This window comes from Crotalus tigris, unplaced genomic scaffold, assembly GCF_016545835.1.
Source record: "Crotalus tigris isolate CLP2741 ecotype Arizona unplaced genomic scaffold, ASM1654583v1 scf7180000024434.2432810, whole genome shotgun sequence".
NCBI lineage: Eukaryota > Metazoa > Chordata > Lepidosauria > Squamata > Viperidae > Crotalus > Crotalus tigris.
Genome location: NW_024100603.1, coordinates 349,684 through 370,916, shown reverse-complemented (window position 1 = coordinate 370,916; position 21,233 = coordinate 349,684). Strand labels below are relative to the sequence as shown.

The following is a 21,233-nucleotide window of genomic DNA, read 5'->3' as shown; positions in this document are numbered from 1 at the left end:
GGCTCAATAGTAGTAACTATGAGAAGGATCTTGGAGTCCTAGTGACAATCACTTAAATATGAGCAGTGAGTTGCAGCTGCCAAAAAATCTTACTCAGTCCTAGGCTGCATCAACAGAGGGATAAAATCAAGATCACATAAAGCATTAGTACCACAACGCCTTGGTAAGACCACATTTGGAATATCGTACCCAGTTTTAATCACCATGACATATAAAAGATATTGAGACTTAGAAACAGTGCAAAGAAGAACAACAAAGATGATTAGGGGGCTGTAGGCTAAAACATGACAAATGGTTGCAGGAATTGGGTATATGTAGTTTAATGAAAAGGACTAGAAGTGACAATAGCAGTGTTCCAATATCTAAGGGACTGTCACAAAGAAGAGAGGGTCAAACTATTTTCCAAAGCATCTGAAAACAGAACAAAAAGCAACTGATGGAAACTAATCAAGGAGAGAACCAATGTGGAACTAAGGAGAAATTTCCTGACAGTGAGAACAATTAATCAGTGGAACAGCTTGCCTCCAGAAGTTGTGATGCTCCAACAATGGAGATTTTAAGAAGAAATTGGACAATCATTTGTCTGAAATGGTGTAGGATTTGGACCAGAAGACCTCCAAGGTCTCTTCCAACTCTGTTAATTTGTTCTGAAAGGACCTTAGCTTGCAATCCTAGTATAGATTGTTGGTAGAATATGTGTTTTCTAAGTTTTTAGTGAGTTACTAATATTTCTAAACTTAACAGAGACATCACCCTGCCAACAAAAATACGTTTAGTCAAGGCCATGGTTTTCCCAGTTGCAATGTATGGCTGTGAAAGTTGGACCATAAGAAAGGCTGAGCGCAAAAGAATTGAAGGCTTTGAACTATGGTGCTGGAGAAGACTCCTGCAGTCCCCTGGACTGCAAAGTGATCAAACCGGTTAGTCCTAGAGGAGATCAACTCTGACTGCTCTTTAGAAGGCCAGATCCTGAAGTTGAAACTCAAGAACTTTGGCCACCTAATGAGAAGGAAGGACTCACTGGAGAAGAGCCTAATGCTGGGAAAGATTGAGGGCAATAGAAGAAGGGGACGACAGAGAATGAGGTGGCTGGCTGGAGTCACTGAAGCAGTAGGCGTGAGCTTAAATGGACTCCAGAAGATGATAGAGGACAGGAAGGCTTGGAGGAATGTTGTCCATGGGGTCACAATGGGTTGGACATGACTTTGCAACTAACAACAACAACTTTATGTTGTACACCCAGTGTCCTGGATAAATTCAAATCTAAGATATGAAGACAAGTGGTGATGGGGTGCATAGCTGTTTTCACAACATGCTGAATCATAAACTAATACCAGATTAGATTTATACAGCTGATTGGTGATAGAGACATTCTGCTAAAATTTTTAACCATCCAGAACCTTAAAGGGCACCATCAGCACTTTGATTTTAGCCAGGGAGTGGATGAGAAACCAGATTGTTTGATATCACACCTTGCTTGTTTTATCCCTACTTCTCCAAGGAACAGCTGTGGCTTTTGTCTGACTGACAGTACAGGACTAATTAATAGGATAGAAGAACCACTGAGGTGTAAGGGACACTTTGGTCAACAAATCTGATCTACAATCTTACTTTAAAATCCAAATTAAAGCATTTCAAATTGAGTGTATTCCATCACATCCTTGGTAATTAGTTCTGCTGTTGATCTGGGGAATTAGATCTTCCTGTTAAAAACTTTTTCCCAACATTCAGCTGGAATCTGCTTTCCTATAACTTAAGACCCCTATTCCTCATGACTCTCCAAAGAAAACAGGTGAATGAGTAAAATGAGTATCAAAACACAGCAGTTATTTTGGGTAGGAGACTAAAATGGTTACAATTGGAAACAAAAGTCATTACAAAGATTGCTATTGCAACTTTTTTTTTTTTTTTGCATGTAGAGAGAAGATCAAAGTGAGTCTCTCTGTGCTGGTCTATTCAATAAGTTGGGCTTTTGGTCCACTTGAATTATGAGCCTCAGCAATTATTTGATGGTAGATGGATGTGTGTGTGTTAAAAACAATCCTAACAACACGAACACAGTACTATATTGGAGTCCCTTTTTATTGAACAGCTAATTAAAAATGTTAATTCCCTCACTAAGCCACGGTATATTTAAGCTAATGCTTACTGAATAAACACAGCTGGAGCCACATAATATAGTAACATAGCATGAATTTATAGATTACAATGGCTGATCCACAAGAGGTGCTAAGCCAAATGCATTGTATATATTGTATATATTGTATATATTGTATTGTATTCTATATATATTGTATATATAGAAAAGCCCAACAGTATTGTCCTAAAAAACGAATTCACACAGGCTCGTTAAAAAACTTCTGTTTTCATCTTTTCTCTCTCGGGATAGGAAGATTAAACGTGAAATCTTCTCCTCCTTTACCTAATTCAGCTACTGTACTCAGTCGATATCACAGCCACTTCTATGAGCCCCCCCTTTTGTGCTCCATAAGAGATTAGTGCAGCATTTCCTCTCACGCAGGGATTGTTGGGAAGTGTAGTGTTTTGGATACTCTTGGCTGCTTCTCAGGAGCTCCCGGGGACTACATTTCCCGTTTACATGAGCCGGAGAACAACGGAGCCTTCTCTCTAACATCGCTGGTTACGGCCTTGCTCTAAGTGAGAAAGAGAGAGACTTGGGGGAGGGGCGGCGTAGGCCCAAGGCCGGCTGAGGCCCGGAGCTGGCGGAGGAACGGCAGGTATACCAGAGGCGAATTGGCGAGGCTATGGACCCCGCCGAGGCTGTGGTACAAGAGAAAGCTCTGAAATTCATGGTAAGAAGGAAAAGAGTGGGGAGGGTATTGAAAGGAGAAGGGGATTGGCAATGATTATTGCTGGTAATGGTAGTAGGAAGCCGAGAAGGATGGGGATTTATTATGGAGAAGGAGAGATTTATATAGGTTAACTTACAACTCATAAGGGCAACAGTTATCTTTTAAATGCGTTTTGGTACTCCGGGGTGGGGGGAAACATGGGAAATTGAGATTCTTACGGCGTAGTGAGAAAATAAAAGAAAGAAAGCAAGTCATAGGTTTCCCCTTCGGGTTCCCCCCCTCCCCTTTTCCATAGATGATCCTCGGTGGTAGCGGGTTTGATATGGAAAGAAGTTGCCTGATTTGGGCTTTGTTTCTGTTTAGTTTTTTTTAATGGATTTTATAGAAATCTGGACCGAAGGTCTGGCTTTTATAATGAAGGACGCCCAGAAGGCCAAGTTTTGGATCAGAACATTGCGAGGCTGGGAGTACGTGTTGGAAGAGGTGATGGGATTTAGGAAAAATGAAAATGCTTGGTTTTTTTTGAGGGGCTTGTCATAGATTAGCACCTGAACAACACGGGGTAAAAAGCATTTTTTTAAAAGATGGTTAGCAAGCCTAACTAAAGTATAGAAGAATTTAGGTACTCTCTGGGTTCAAAGAGGTTTGCAATTTACAAAGTAGATCATAATATGGAGGTTTTTTTAAATCAGTAAAATACTCAGTTCTGTTATAAATATTGAATGATAGAATTTTGGATTAGTTGTATTGCACAGGAAAAAGATTCTATTTGTAAGAGGTTTTTTAAAGGCTAGATATGTGGTTGCTAAATGAAACCAAGGAATATAATCTCTACTCTGATGTATATCTTCTGTGATGAGCATTCTTTGTTGCCTTTCCTTATTGCATTTTGGGGTCATCTGACAGCAAAAGCTATGAAGATATTCTTCTCTCTAGGTATACACAAATTGGTGAGTTTATGCAGAAACTACTACATTTCCGCTCCCATTCCCTTGAAACCATATGGTCCACCTTCAGTCTTGTCATGTATTGTAAGTAGAATCATCTCTGAATAGAAATTGTATCTAAAGCAATATAGACTATATCTGATCCACCTTTCTCCCCTGTTGCCCTAAAGACTTTCATCCTGCTTTCATTGATATGCCAAGAAGTCTGTATTTCCCAGGCTTCTCCTTTGGACCAGTCATCCTCTCACAGTCCAACTCAGCTCACAAAGTTATGCGAAAAATAGAAGGAGAAAGGGTGTTGGATATGTTCATTGTCTTGAATAATTTGTAAAAATAATAAAGGGATACAAATAAATTTATCCAATAACCACTGTATCCAATAACTGCACTGGTACAGCCAATTGCTGAGTTCAGAGAAAGGTAGCCCACCCAAATCAAAATGCTTATCAGTGGTCCATTTGCCTGAAACATAAGACTCCCTGAATTTATTGACCCCCCTCAATAATGTTCATTAATGAAAAAAAAATACAAATGTAAAAACAGATTGTAAGTTCAAGGACCTGTCTGCCCCATCAAAGCAGTTATGTATATTTGTATGGTAAAGCAATAGACATTTTTTTAAATTTCTTGGGAGCCTATCAACATTGCTAGTGACATGTATTTTCCTATAAAGTTTGCAGGTGTTGCATGTTTCCTAGTTTTCATATTCTACAATTTAAAGCTGATCTCTCTCAAAATTTGGGAGAAACAAACTGTAAGGCAGTGGAATTATGGTGGGCAGTGTGTACAGTCAGAAAGCTGATCCTTGCAGACATTGGAAGAATGTGTATGTTCTCATATTGAAAGGAGGGGGAGAGATAAGCCTCAATTTCAGAAAGTGTAAAGCAGCTGAAGGAATTTACAGTATGTTAAGCTATTTTGTAGCTGTAGGGTGTGATTGGTGAAAGACTGCTAGGGTATATATATTCTGTATTCTGCTGCCTAGTCCAGTTAATACCTTTGAAGAAGCAAATAATAGATTCCAACTAAATTGTCTTTTGTTACTCATGTATATATTGAAAAGGCATCATATGAGTTTGGTAGTCTAGGATATACTGCCTTTATTGTGATATATTTGTGTTAATATGAACATATGGTTTATGTTTTCTCACACCTGTGGCTATTGTATATGTCATCTAGACAAATACACTAATGAGGGAAAAGATATTAGATACTTCTGCCTTTCATAAGAAACATTCTGATCTACTTTCTTTTTTGGAATACCATTTTCCTTATAGATTTGGTGTATTTTTAAAAATGCTTGTTTGTATTTATCTTCATAAAGTACATTGAAAAAAATGACTTTTTCTGTGGAAAGAAGGACCTCCAAATATTTTTTTGTAATTTAAAGTAAAGCTAGAATCTTTTGGGAGATTGCAGATTCCATAATTAGTATATCTTTGGTTTTTGAAATATTCTTAAAGAGTCCTATATTTCATCATTATTTGTATTGGCTATACTTGATCAGCACAGTACTAATTAAGTCTGGATGAGGAAGAATACTACAAATACTTGGGTATCCTTCAAGCTGACAACATCAAGCACACTGAAGTCAAGAAAAAGATTAGAGGTGAATACATCAAGAGAGTGAAGAAGATCTTAAAATCCAAACTCAATGGAGGAAATACCATAAAGGCAATCAACACCTGGGCAATCCCAGTCATTAGGTACACAGCTGGAATAGTGGACTGGACTCAAGCAGAACTAAAAGCAATGGATAGGCAGACCAGAAAAATAATGACAATGAATCATGCCCTTCATCCACGCAGTGACATTGATAGACTTTATCTACCAAGGCAAATAGGTGGGCGTGGAATGCTACAAGTACATCAGATGGTTGAAGAAGAAAAAATGGCTTTGGAAGAATATCTGAAGAACAATGATGAAGATGCACTGAAATTAGTATATCAGGAAGGCTTACTGACTACTGGAGAGACCAAACTGGCCTACAAGAAAGACCAAATGAAGAACAGAATAGAGGCATGGGAAGACAAAGCACTACATGGCCAATACATTAAAAAAATAGCTGGGAAAGCAGATAATAATAAAACCTGGCAATGGCTAAGAGCAGGAAAATTGAAGAAAGAGACCGAGGGACTAATTCTGGCTGCACAAGACCAAGCCTTAAGGACAAATGCATACAAAGTCAAAATTGAGAAGACAGCAACAGACAGTAAGTGCCGCCTATGCAAAGAAGCTGAAGAAACAGTGGACCACTTGGTAAGCTGTTGCAAGAAGATTGCACAGACTGATTACAAGCAGCGGCATGACAAAGTAGCAACAATGGTGCATTGGAAGATCTGCAAAAAATATCATTTGCCTGTAAGCAAAAACTGGTGGGATCATAAAATAGAGAAAGTCATAGAAAATGATAAAATTAAACTGCTCTGGGACTTCAGAATTCAAACAGACAAGCACCTGCAACATAACACCCCAGACTTAACAATTGTCGATAAGAAAGACAAAAAAGTCTGGATAGTGGACGTGGCAGTGCCTGGAGACAGCAGAATAGACGAGAAAGAACTGGAGAAGATAACAAAATACAAAGACCTACAAATAGAAATAGAAAGACTGTGGCAAAAGCAAGCAAGGGTAGTACCAATAGTAATAGGCTCCTTGGGTGCAATCCCAAAACAACTGGAGCACCACTTGAACACCATTGGCATTGACAAATTTGCTATTAGTCAATTGCAAAAGGCGGCCTTATTAGGAACTGCTTCCATCCTGCGACGATACATGTAATACCATCAAACATCCACATCTGCCTATCCCAGGTCCTGGGTAAGGACTCGATAGGTAGACAAAATGCCAAATCCAGTCTGAACATCTGGCTGACTGTGCGATGATTGAAAATAATAATAATAATTATTATTATTCTCACTCTGATTAGTTGTTTGGCATCAATCCTGAGCATTAATACTGCTCCCTATCATTGCCCCTCAAAGATTTTGAGGACCTTCCCAATTACACAACTTATTTGGAAACAAATATTTTAGGTGACCTTCATGGATTAATTTATGATGTTACTGCCTTGAATACTAATACCCTCAAGGACATCATTATTGAAAACTTATATTTCATTCATATTGCTGTTAAGTTATATATCATTTGTTAGATTTTTAGACAGCTGCAATTACAGTATATGGCTTGTCTCACAAATGTCTTTAGTGCTGATGATAGGTAAGGAGCTTCTTCAGCAGGGTTTTTAACTTTCCAAGGGCAAGAATTGGTTTATGAGTCTTTCATGCCCATCCTTGGTGGATAAACTGTTCAACAAGCAAAGGAATGATCACTCAGCTTATTGTAGGCAATTGGCTTCAGAAATGACCTTTACTATCGATTACATAGATATTTCTCATTTTTTCCCTATCATTTCTAGTTCAGATTTCTCTTTCTTTACCATAGAACTTTAAAGAATATGTATATTTGTATAACCATAGGAAGCTTTTATATTGCAGACCAGGGTTGGAAATTTGGAGGGCCCTCTTTTGAATTGAGGTTAAAATTTATTAAAGTTGCTTTTCACTGACTTTTTTTGCTACTTATTTTTCTGCCTGATTAAGAGATGGGGGCAAGGCTCATAGTAAAACTAACTCTGTTGTCAATTTTTTTTTTTTTGCACTTTGTTTTTGTTATCTCAAAAACAGAAAGCATGCAGAACGTGGCTGTTTTAATTCTAACCAATCCCTTTACTGGTTGTGGCCATAAACTTTGTCTGTATACAATGAAATAATATGTGGTGTCTTTATACGGTATGTGCGTTCCTGCTTCCTTCAGGTTATAATTTCTGTTTCAGTACATGCATTGCAATATGCTTTGTCCTGGGTCATATGACCAGGATAGGGATGAGCTTAGCATTGAGCGATTGACAGTGTTCTGAGATGCTTTGTAACTTCCTCTTCCACAAGGATTTTTGAGGGCCATTTTTTATAAATATTTTTCTTTTCCACTCCTAGTTAATTCAGTCCATTTTTAAATTCTGATTTTCTTTTGAAGGCTTCTCCTACAATACCAGATTTGTTCCTGCTTGCTTTAGTTTTTGGGGAATAGTCTTGCTGATGGAGTCCTGAGCTCTTTTTCACGATTTCTTTCTTACATTATATTTGGTTAAAAAAATAGAAACGTTTTTAGACATTTTAAGTGCTACTGTGGCCAGTAATTCTTACAGTAGTAAACATGTAATGTCTTTGAACATCAAGAGCAGCAAAGTTAGTACCCTTCAAATGTTTTACATAATGAAGTCCTCAGCCAGCAGGTCTAAGGAATGTGAGAGTTGTAGTCCAAATCTCTGAAAGTAGGTTTCCTTCATTTGGGCCGGCCTATATAGGTAGAGCTGCATTCAGATCTGCTTTGTCATGTTTCCCAGTATCTCCACAGACAAATTATTTAATGTCTGTTAGACTTCATCCCCCACCTAATCTTATCCTTTATTTTGAACATTCATGAATGTAATACAGGTAGTTCTCGACTTACAACAGTTCATTTAGTGATCATTTGAAGTTACGGCACTGAAAAAAGTGACTTACGACCATTTTTCACACTTACGACCATTGCAGCATACCCATGGTCACATGATCAAAATCCAGACATTTGGCAACTGTCTCATGACGGTTGCAGTGTCCCGGGGTCATGTGATCACCATTTGCGACCTTCTGACAAGCAAAGTCAATGGGGAAGCCAGATTCACTTAACAACGGTGTTACTAATTTAACTATTGCAGTGATTCACTGAACAAGTATCGCAAGAAAAGTACAATGGAGCAAAATTCACTTAACAAATTTCTCACTTAGCAACATAAATTTTGGACTCAATTGTGGTCGTAGGTCGTGAACTACCTGTGGATGAAACCTATACATACAGATACATGTTTACTATACTGATCATATTTTTCCCTTTCATGATAAGCAACATTACTGTGCATTGAAAAGGAGAAATAAAGTGTGGACATGGTTACTTGTATCTATATCACAGACAGCATTTCTACTGACTATAAGATTATACCTTTTAGTTTGGGCACATTTTGGTAAGTGTGCCATAAGTGTAATCAAAGTCCAGTTTTACCTCAAGCACACTCCTATTCTGTAGAAGTTAGCATTTCTTTAGATTAGCCCTTGCAATTGGTATGGAAGTATATTTAGTAAATTGATACATCCAGAATGGTTTAAAATTCTTTTAATAATTAAACAATTGGAAAGTAATATAGAATCTGTGTCTGTGGGGGGGGTATATAAGATTTGTTTTAAAGGAAAATAAAATTAAATACTGATGTAAAAAACTGATGTAAGAAAAAAACAAAAGTGAATGCTAAAAGTACAAGAAAAAAGTAGAGGAAAATATAAGCAAGTGAAAAAATAAAAAGAAGTTTCTATCTCTATGATTACAACATAACTTTCTTCTTTCTATAATTCTGTCTAACATCAAACCATAAATTGTAAATAATTTTTAAATCATTTTTTCTGCTGTATGCAAAAAGTTTATAAAGGACGTCTAGTCAGCATTAAATGTACTATATAGTCTTTTCTCTTTTGAAAGCAGTTGATTTAATCATCAAGGTCCATCTTTACCAATCATAGGAAGTTAATATGGAGTTTCAAGCATAGTCTATTTCGAGGCTTCACATTTTATGGAGGTAGTTTCAGAAAATAAAAGGGGTAAGTGTAGCTCACTATTCTACCAGGGTTATTCGGAAATAAACCTCCATTTGGTTATCAATGATAACTTGCAGATACAGAACTTCTATTATGCACATTAGAAAACTACAGCATTACATTAGTTTTCAACATAATTGCCATTCAAATTGAGGCACTCGTCATAACGTCTTATAAGTTTTGAAATTCCTTAGTAGTCGCTCGGCACCAAATCTGGGCTATAGAGCACACATGTCAAACACAAGGCCCAGGGGCCGGATGCGGCCTGCAAAGTGGTTTCATATGGCCCGCGAAGCCATCCTGGAAACAGTGAGTGAACAGCCCCCGCTGCCTTGGCCCTGGCCGGGAGCCAATGTACAATTTTGTGGTGGCCATCTATGCTGAAACGCATCCAGTCTTAGCTCCACAAGGCTGTCTGGAAACAGCGAGGAACCAGCCCCTGCCACCTCGGCCCTGCCCCCTGGGTGCATGCTGGGGAGGTGTCACCCTTTGTGAGGAATGAAGAAATGGACCATGCCTTGGCGTTTGATCCGGTCCCACCCCCTTCTGCCAGAGACTCTCAGATCTATCTCACTCCTGCCCAGGCCCCCACAGGCACCCTTGACGCGAAAGATGTAGAGCTGGCCATGCCCACCCAGTAGGCCACACCCATTCCATCCATGCCCACCCAGTAGGCCACACCCACCTGCCCCCCCGAGGGCAGCCGCAATGCTGTTGCAGCCCTCAATGAAATTGAGTTTGACACCCCTGCTATAGAGGGAGTGATCAAAAATATCCCAACAGAACTGCATCAAACGTTTTTGGGTGCATCTAGCAGTGTGCGGGCGAGCATTATCGTGAACCAACACCACATCGGATGTCAGCATGCCCCAATGCTTATTATGGATGGCTCGTCTGACTTTTGGTAATGTTTCACAGTAAACTTCTGAATTGATGGTCGAACCACACTCCATGAATTTCACTAGCAGTACTCCTTTGGCATCTTCACATTTGGCAGGATTTTCTATGGCACTACTTCCGGTGTGGTGTTGGTTCCATTATTATGTGTATAACCCTCCCTATACATTTGGTCTTTATCCAAATTCCTCCTTTTAACAATGCTGAAAAAGTGATAGGAATGCTATCAAATCTTTATCAATCTAAACATTCATTTTATGATTCCTTTAGCTTGCATTTTTCATATACATGCATACAGAGAAAGCCAGGAACATCTTCTGAAAGAGTTGTGCAAACCTGGAAAAAAGTTTCCGTTATTTTTCATTATTCAAATAGAGATGCTTCTTATCTGTTCCTGAATATCTTTGAGCACATTTTTGAAGGATTATACAGCTGTAATAATAATAGTGGATGCATCTTTTAATACGTAAGGATGATATGCATACTATTTTCTTAATTGTATTTTTTAAAGATGGATGCTTATTATTTCTGAACAGCTGTGCTCAGTATGTACATTGTAAATCCAATCAATGTTGCACCATTAATCTGAAATATTTTATTTTGAAGTATTTAAGAAATCCATAAAACTTAGAACAATTCCTTAAACTTATTTTGACATAGGTTGCACCCATAATTTGTAAGGATAGTATGGATAAAATTAATGTCCACTGTGTATATTTGAATAAATTTTCAAATTTCATGCATTATTCTTAAAAGCACAATGGAATAGCTGGAATTTTGAGTAAATAAAGTCCTAAAGTCCTCTATGTGTGACTGCATCAAAAATAAATTTCTTTTTCTTCCAAAGTAGCTTCAAATGGTTTTGCTAAATGTAGGAATGTTGTGATGATTATCTTTTTAATTAAAATGAGAAATCTTTGTTTAAAGTGGCATTCTTTTTTTTATGGCCTCTTACAGTCTCTATAACAATCATTTCTTAAGTCTGAATGTTTTTAATTCCAGGAATCCATTTATATAAAACTATGCTTAGACTTAATTAAAGAACAATTTCTTACAAAGCTTGTAAATAGCCAGGAAAAAGGAAAGGACAGGAAATAAAACTGACATTCATGCAAACAAACTGATTCTTACAAGGTATGTAATATGCTATAAAAATACAATAAAGCTTTTTTTTTTATAAGAGTTCATATTTTCTGATCCTTGTTTTCAAAGGTATTTAAGAAAGATATCAAAGTTCTGTGACTCAACATCTGTTTTCTTGAATGGGCCAGCAGCTACTTCAGGTTTCACCTAATTAGCAGTGCACATAGCTAAACTACATTTGTTTAGATGTCTAATTAAAAATACCTTTGCAATTCATTGTTAGGTTTCTTTTGTATTACTTTTATCATATTTGAATGCCTTTTTAAAAAAGACAATTGTGGGTAATTTAATTGGAAGACATATACTTCTTGGTTTCACATTTTTTATTTTGAATTGAAGATTTGTAAATAACCAAATTAACAACATTTGTTTTTTTTAATTTCTAGACATTAAAAACCCCAGTAGCACCTTTCTGAGGTTATCTCCTTTACCATTTCACAGACTTCATCACTGCTGAGCATGGGTTCCCATTTGATATTTTTTATTAGAGAGTTTTGCTAATGAACTTACAGAGCATCCTAAATTCTTTTTTCTCACTTCCTTTAAAAATTGGAAACTATTTCTTGAAGAATCTAGCAGTCTAATGTGATTTTGTTTTGTTAATTAGATAGTGAAGGTATCAATGATCGTTTAGATGTGGGTATCTCTGAGTTTTGGAAGAGGATAAATTTAGATTTTTGTCATGCTGGTAAGTCAAGTTTTTCTTGTGTTGTCAGATACTGGCATCAGTACAGTCTTGAGAGTAGTGTACTATGGTCCTTTTAGGATTGCATTCCCTGGTCAAAGCAAGTTACAGTTAACCCATTTCTGTCAGTAGTCCAGGTTTAATGTTCTGCTAGTAAACCACATCTGATAGTGGTGTTTGTGTATTTATAGTTAGATTGATTGTTTGACATCTTGAGTTAGTCTGGAGCCATTGAGACTACATATATAGATAAGTCTACAGTGGTTAAATACCACTGTTTTTAAAAATGCTCTCTAGTTTCTTACTCATAGAAACTGAGAAAATAGAATAGTTACATCTAGCCTTTCTATTTGTTTTGTGTGCTGGATATGAGTGGAATTTCTTTTTTTCCATTACTAGAATAGAAAGTTACAGTGGGCTTTGGAGAAAAGGAATAAGTGATATTGTTGTCTTTGTTTTTCACAGTGTATAGTCCAGACTGGTTTAAGATGCAAGAAAATCCTAATTTGATCAAACATGCCTTAATAAATGATCAAAGTTGTCTTAATAGTCCATATGCATATGTCTTAACCGTCTGTATGTTCTATTAACATTTGTTCACCCAATTAAAATATTTTGAAATATTCAGATTACAAGTAAAAATAATAAAAAGCCACAGTTGTAGTTCTAATAGGAGTACCATACTTGTTTTCTTTTGGTTATTCCTGCAAACTTTAGGAAAGAGTAGGTTGTAAATATATGTGTTGACAGTGGTGCTAAAGTAAACATTACAATATTATTACAGTGCTTTGAGAATGGGGAAATGTATATGTTACTTGGTTATTTCCAGTAACACTTGCTGGAAACTCAGTGTAAACAGATCCATGTTTGTTTATGTCCAGGTAGATATATTGTTCTTTTGCACATTTGGGGAATTCTGTTTTGGAGCGACCTTTTTCAGCTGTGTACAAGAATTGGCTCCTTTCATCATAACTGAAAAGATGTTTTTCAGTGCATTGAAGTTCTACAAATCATTTATTGGTTCCTTGTTCTTTCAGCATTTATATAAAATTTAAATAAATATTTTGTATCTTTATTCTAAGGTTTGCGAATGGATTTTATTCTATTTGAGCTACAGTACAAAGGAAATAACAGGGATCAAGTCAACAATGTTTTGGAGGTTTTTGTTTCATTCGCTTCATTAAATATATGCAATTAGTAAAAAGCAAATGGTGAATTTGCTAACACATCATTGAACTATTTAGCTTCTTGGATTGAGAAAAGTGGAATTAGTGCTCCATGCCCTTTTTAGCATCTATACTATAGGCAATAGGAAGAATGGGTTGACCTTAATATTTGTTTCCATTAAATCGCCGCCTTGCAGCATTTAGTTTGTACTGAATGAAAAGCTTAATTTCACGCCCTGATTAGTGCTAGTATATGCAGGTGGATATTTATTTTATATGGCTAAGTGGGTCTTCCTTGGCAAATTATTCACCAGCCAGCAGCACTATAATTTCTCATGAGTAGTTAGTGCTAAATAATAGTTCTTGTTAAGGAGCAAATCAAAACAATACTGGATGCTAACCTTTTGACTAGGTACGAGTGATGGGAAGGCAGAGGTAATAGAGAGACAGCACAAGATTAGACTGAGGGAAAATGAAAGAATACAGGTAGTCCTTGACTTATATTAATTTGTTTGGTGATCATTCAGAGTTACAACAGCACTGAAAAAGGGACATGATTGGTTTTCACACTAATGACTGTTGCAGCATCCCCACAGTCACATGATCAAAATTTGGGCACTTGACAATTAGCATGTATTTATGACAGTTGCACTATCCTGAGGTCATGTGATCACCATTTGTAACTTCACAGCTAGCTTCTGACAAGCAAAGTCAAAGGGGAAAGTCAGATTTGCTTAATAACCTCATGATTCACTTAATAACTTCAGTGATTTGCTTAACAACTGTGGCAAAAAGGTTGCAAAATGGAGAAAATCTCACTTAATAACTGCTTTGCTTAACAACATAAATTTACAATTGTGGTTGTAAATTGAGGACTATCTGTAGAGTTTTGTTTGTGTGTGAATGAAGAACCTGGAAGAAGAAGTCTAGACTCTGCACTTCTTAAAAATCAGCACATAGATGCATTGAGCAGGCTTTATGTTCATCGTTGTGTGGGATGGGAAAGTGATCAGTGATCCCAGAATAATTGTTTATGTTTTGTTTTATTTGCAAATGATGGAAGATTATCTGTGTCTTTTTATGACTGTGCGAGAATGCTTCTATTTTTATTCCAAGTTATTTTGGGGTTTAGTTTATGTCAATGTTTTGTTTTATGTATGTATGTATGGATAGATAGATGAAGGGAGGATTTTTGTTACAGGTTACTGCAAAGTTAATTTGCATTAGAATTATAAAAGAGGTGGATTTTGTACTTTTATTAGAGGTAAGCAAAATGCAAATAAGAGTGTTCAAACTTTTGACTTTGTAACTCTAGCTTACAAAAAGAAAGGTTTGGGAGAAGTAAAATAAAGGTCTGATCCTAGTCAGAAATCTATGTACATCACATAAGGTAAGAAACCAATCTGAATTACAATGAACTGTTCAATTTTCAGAAATGGGAAGGGAGGGGATTATGCTTGCTATTTTGTTGGTAAATGCTATGTAATTTGAAACAGATACTGAGGTGTAAAATCAATTTTCTCTCTTTTTTCTCTCTTCTTCTCCCTTGTCTCAGTCATAGGCACTAAAATATTGCTTCCTAATAATTGTATAACATGTCATCTCTCCAAGATAAATCTAAAGAGCAAACCTGATGGTTGTGATACATCTTTTTCTTCCTTGAGTTTTGAATCTTTAGCCTGCTGAAGAGTAGTGAGAACTCAGAGAAGTTGTGGAATGTTTGTTACTTGCAAGCAAGTATTGCCCAACTATGGAGTTGCGTTATTTTTGTTTTAATGAACCAGAGTGAACATTCGTATATTTCTTAAAGCATTGTAATGTTTATGCAGCAGGTTTTCCACCTTAATTGAAAGTACTTTCTTCTGTTGCTTGTGCAACCAATCATTCTCTAAATACCTTTGCAAAACATATTTTCTCTAGGCGGGATATTTTTTTTTAAAAGGCTGTTGTAACTATAGCTAATCCAGGCACAACTGGAAAGGATCCAGTCTGGGTTGGTCACCTGGACCAGAGGTTTAGTCTTCTAAGCTTTTGGACTCGTGCTGGAGCTCATCTTCAGGGAAGTTCTCTCTCACCAGAATGTGAGAGACACTGACTCAGATTGGATCCTGAAACATTGTCCTGGGACGTGTATATTTTCCTTCATTCATAACTGGTAAAGTCAACTCTGTGGGGATTGAGTCAAGCACTTGGCATTCGTCAAATATAATTTGTTCAAAGATTTTCTTATGGATTTTCTTAAAAATTCCAGATTTTGGGCATGATAATGTGTATGCTGCAGAACAGAATATTCGTTTTAGCTTAACCTTTAACTTTTGAACAGTATAGCCTATCCTAAAATGATCCTTTCTGATCCATAGCTTTTCACAGATTTATCAAATAAGTACAGTGGGGCAAAAAAGTATTTAGTCAGCCACCAATTGTGCAAGTTCTCCCACTTAAAAAGATGAGAGAGGCCTGTAATTGTCATCATAGGTAGACCTCAACTATGAGAGACAAAATGAGAAAACAAATCCAGACATTGTCTGATTTGGAAAGAATTTATTTGCAAATTATGGTGGAAAATAAGTATTTGGTCAATATCAAAAGTTCATCTCAATACTTCGTTATATATCCTTTGCTGGCAATGACAGAGGTCAAACGTTTTCTGTAAGTCTTCACAAGGTTGGCACACACTGTTGCTGGTATGTTGGCCCATTCCTCCATGCAGATCTCCTCTAGAGCAGTGATGTTTTAGGGCTGTCGCTAGGCAACACAGACTTTCAACTCCCTCCAAAGGTTTTCTATGGGGTTGAGATCTGGAGACTGGCTAGGCTACTCCAGGACCTTGAAATGCTTCTTACGAAGCCACTCCTTCATTGCCCGGGCGGTGTGTTTGGGATCATTGTCATGCTGAAAGACCCAGCCACGTTTCATCTTCAATGCCCTTGCTGATGGAAGGAGGTTTGCACTTAAAATCTCATGATACATGGCCCCATTCATTCTTTCCTGGTCCCTTTGCGGAGAAACAGCCCCAAAGCATGATGTTGCCACCCCCATGCTTCACAGTAGGTTTGGTGTTCTTTGGATGCAATTCAGCATTCTCTCTCCTCCAAACATGACGAGTTGTGTTTCTATCAAACAGGTCTACTTTGGTTTCAGCTGACCATAGGACATTCTCCCAATCCTCTTCTGGATCATCCAAATGCTCTCAAGCAAACTTCAGATGGGCCTGGACACGTACTGGCTTAAGCAGGGGGACATGTCTGGCACTGCAGGATCTGAGTCACTGGCGGCGTAGTGTGTTACTGATGGTTGCCTTTGTTACGTTGGTCCTAGCTCTCTGCAGGTCATTTACTAGGTCCTCCCGTGTGGTTCTGGGATTTTTGCTCACCGTTCTTGTGATCATGTTGACCCCACGGGGTGAGATCTTGCGTGGAGCCCCAGATCGAGGGAGATTATCAGTGGTCTTGTATGTCTTCCATTTTCTAATTATTGCTCCCACAGTTGATTTCTTCACACCAAGCTGCTTACCTGTTGCAGATTCAGTCTTCCCAGCCTGGTGCAGGTCTACAATTTTGTTTCATATGCCCTTCGACAGCTCTTTGGTCTTCACCATAGTGGAGTTTGGAGTGTGACTGTTTGAGGTTGTGGACAAGTGCCTTTTATACTGATAACAAGTTCAAACAGGTGCCATTAATACAGGTAATGAGTGGAGGACAGAGGAACCTCTTAAAGAAGAAGTTACAGGTCTGTGAGAACCAGAAATCTTGCTTGTTTGTAGGTGACAAAATACTTATTTTCCACTATAATTTGCAAATAAATTCTTTCCAAATCAGACAATGTGATTGTCTGGATTTGTTTTCTCATTTTGTCTCTCATAGTTGAGGTCTACCTATGATGACAATTACAGGCCTCTCTCATCTTTTTAAGTGGGAGAACTTGCACAATTGGTGGCTGACTAAATACTTTTTTGCCCCACTGTATAAGACATTACTCAATAAATAGTTTTGGGGAACTTGAGGCAGTCATTTAGATTTCCCGCTTGAATAAATGCAAACAATACTACCCAATTCTCACCTTTTGGCAGGTCTAATTTTTATCATTGGTAGTCACAACCATATAATTAAAGACACCAGCAAATGGAATATGAGATGGAGCATGGCAGAATCCTTTATACACTCCACAGAGGTAGGACATGCACTGGATAAGTTAGTTAGTAGAAGATATTTCTTATTTTCATGCCAGAAATAATTACTACATTCCATTTGGAAATATTCAAACATTTTATAGGAGTATATTAGTAATTAAACAAATCATTGTGCAAGATTACCTCTCAACTGAAGTATCAGTTGGCTATTGGGCAGCTTAAAAAGAACATGGATGATTTCCTTTAATAGGAAAGATGGGGCATAGAATAGTGTCTATATTTCTACCGAGTCTTAAATATACTGATAATGGAAACGTCCCTTGCTTTCCTAGCATTCTTCTGTTCCTTTAACTATGTTTTGGTTAATTTTACAATTGGCTACCCACCTGTTATAATACTTTTTATCATTAAACAAAATTAATTTTAAAAATGGTCTGGTGCTGTCTGCTTTTAATGGAATTGGAGTTTCTTTAGTCCTATAATCTGCCTCATGAGGCTTGTCTGTCTTCTAGGAAGTACAGCATTGCATCATTAAAATATCACCCCCTGCTGAGAAAAAACATCAGTCCTGTTCACTAAATGGCAATGCTGAAGCGGTGACAAGTGTTTGTAAAAACTGTATTAAAAATTCATTTATTCTTAGCTAAGCATTTAGCTAAGCATAAATGAATTTAACAAATAATGGATAATAATAAATTACTGTGCTCTTGTTGTTAACAAATATGTCTGTGCAAAGGACCACATAAAAATAATAAATGTTCTTCCATCCCAGCAGTAGTTCTATGGTACCAAAAGGAAGCTGCAGTTCTGAATTCAATGGCTTTCGAATGGAGAGCCTGGAAACAAGATTGCTGGATAGAACTAGATTTCCTTAAAGAATTATGTGATCAAATTCATATTGCCATGTTCATTTGACATTGTTCACGTAAAGCAGGAAATTTTTCATAATCAGTAGCCCCCTGACACTCATATCAAAGGAATAACATTGGAAGGTTAATGTCAGCCATTTTTTTTTTTTTTTTTTGCTTTATATGTGATGCCAGTGTTTGGCCCCATAATTTTCTCAGCTTGCTTTATTTCTCCTTTTTATATATGGAGGAGAGACAGATATTTAAGAATCTTTCTTGCACAAAAAGGCTTATTCTTTCTTGCTACATAATTAGCACTTGTTTATGACACAACCTCTGATCTGATTTTTAAAACAAATTGCACAGTAAAGAAGCTGATATTTAAACTGTATGGTAACCATGGCTCCAGCTGTGATTCAAATATTGTAAGCCTTCAGGGGTTATATTAGGCTTAGAAAATAGGAACTGAGGCCTGTAATTTAATGTCTGTCTTTTAAAAACTGCATTTTTAGGAGAAAAAAATGCATTCCATAGAATTTAAAATATTGACTCATTCTGAGAAAACAGCCTTTTCAAACCTCACTAGAGACTACTCAGATCCATTAACTTAACAGTGGAAGAAAGAGGAAAGGAAGGCAATAAAACAAAAAAATCTGTTAAAGATTGCAGGAAAATGATGACCAGCATGAAATCAGAGTGAGATAATGGCTTCAGAACACTGGGAGGGAGAACATTGAGAAGGTAACCTTAGAAGTCAGGTAAAATATTCAGAACAACATTTGAGTTTTAGTGTAAGACTGAAATGCTAAAAGTAGTTCATCTGGATAATGCATTGAATTGTGTTGGTGATAAATGGACTCATGCTTGTAAAATGTGTATAGAAAGGTTTTATTTCAATTTCTGCACAAAACAATTATGTTAACATGGTTAAGAAACTTTGAGGAATTGTTGTCAAGATATCTTGGGATTTTAAAACATCATCAGTTAGTATTATTTTTACTATAATTACATGGGAATGTTGAGTTCTTAACACAGGCAAGAAACTTTGCAGTCTTGACAATTGGAAAAAACTGTTCAGCCATCTCCTTTTAAAATGAAATTAATGCTATTGGTCCATTTTCTGCTGTTTTTCTTAAGGGTAGAATCATGATACAATCTCTCCTGACATCGTCCTATTTATGTTGATTAATTATTTTAGACATATGTACAGATATATGCGGGCATACTTAGGATATTCAGACAATTTCTGTGCATGTATTAAGAGCAATTTTTCCACATTATCTGGGAAATGTGAATTGAATCAACCTGATTTGGTTCAGATCTCAGTGCTGAATCTGATGAGCTTTTTAAAATCAAACTGGCAGGTTGAATCAAATGAGTGATTCAAAATGAATTTTGACTGACAAACCATGGCAGTTCAGCATCAATGTGCTCTACATAGGGGGCTGCCCTTGAAGACCATCCAGAAGCTACAACTTATCCAGAATGCAGTGGTGAACGCAGTAATGGATGCCCATGTAATACCTCTATTGTACAAGCTGCGTGGGCTTCCAGTTTCCTTCAGGGTGCAGTTCAAGATGCTTGTTATTACTTTTAAAATTCTATATGGCCCAGAGCTAGCTTATCTGCAGAACCACCTTTCCCTAAGAACAGATTAGTTAGGGTAGCCATGCGCTTAGTCCTCTCCCTTAAACATTGCCATCCTAAGGCAGCTAGGAAGCACCTCTTTTTCATGGCACCCCATGCCACATGGAACATAATTTCCCCTGAAGTTCAGCAGACCTCTACCCTCCTAACCTTCTGAAAAGCACTAAAGACCTGGCTTTCTCATCATGTACTGGGATAGTTGGATGTAATATACCAGGGGTGTCAAATTCATTCTCCAGCATGATGAATGTAGAATCCACCGGTGGGTAATCTCAGCCCTCCTGCTCAGATGAGACTAAGTCAGAACTTTAGCCATGCCTCCCTCTGGGAGTGTCCTCCAGTTTTTGACTTAGTCTCAGCTCAGTAGGATGCAATTCCTTTGGCTCCTCAGTTAGACTAGGTTAATTAATTTGGTTGATTTTCTAATTGGATTTCAATTTATTCAAAAGATCTCTAAATTCAGGTGTTTTATTCTTCCTTGATATTTGGAATCAATTTGGCAAAGAATTTTGGCAGTAATCCTCCTAGATATTACTCAGGCCTTTGGGCCTCAATGAGCCTAATAGGCTCTTACAGAGCAGGCTACAGGCTGATCTGAAGTGGAGTGTTTTCGCTTCCATCAAGTTGATCTGCGGGAGCGCGGATCAGCATAACAGCTGAATTGCGGCGATTAGGAGTTTCCTCGCAGTTCATACAGACTGGAGGGCTTTCCTTGCTTTTGCCAACGCACGAGGTTTTCTCTGTTGGAAGCAGGCGACTTCGGATCGCAGCGGAGCTGCGCCACCAAACCGCAAGTGCCTTTTAGGAGCGGAGGGAAGGGAGCCTATTTAGATTGCAGTTTATTTAAAGCCCTTCCTTCCAGGGTAACTTGTAGCTCCATCTTCTTCATTTTTTTGGCATGTTTGCCGTTGTTCAGAGGCACTAAAAGACGCGGCCGCCTTTTTGAGCGCATGCTCAAGGCGTGGGTGTCATTTTGAGAGCGATTTAGGTGCGGACGCCATTTTGTAGGGACCTCGTGTTCCTTGAGCTCTATTGGGGCCTGCTTGATTAGTTGCCCCGGCCTGCTGTGTCAGGCCTTCACTGGGGGAAGCATTTTGAGGCTCTTTCTGGATAATCCGGTGCGTTATTAAGAGAATCACATCAGTGATCGCCTCATTGCACTTGCATTATTATTCTGACTACTCATTGAAATTCTTGTATATCCTTCTTTACTAGTGTGTGTTGAGCGAAAGGGAATTTATTTTAGAATCCACCTGTTTCTGTTTAGTCTG

The 21,233-nt window shown here is 37.6% G+C and overlaps 1 protein-coding gene across 20 annotated transcripts in view; it reads left to right on the top strand.

Annotated features, from left to right (window-relative positions):
- Positions 1–2,568: 2,568 nt before the first annotated feature.
- The window catches only part of BTRC (beta-transducin repeat containing E3 ubiquitin protein ligase), a 181,313-nt gene continuing 162,648 nt past the window's right edge, over positions 2,569–21,233 (top strand). For 6 of the 20 annotated variants that reach the window (XM_039331214.1, XM_039331213.1, XM_039331208.1 and 3 more), the window contains exon 1: positions 2,570–2,813. In XM_039331214.1, the coding sequence (XP_039187148.1) occupies positions 2,766–2,813 (48 nt within the window). In that variant the 5' untranslated portion in view covers positions 2,570–2,765. Of the gene's footprint in view, positions 2,814–3,749; positions 3,845–21,233 lie in introns of all 20 variants that reach the window. The other 14 variants (XM_039331200.1, XM_039331202.1, XM_039331201.1 and 11 more) reach the window with 6 other exon arrangements.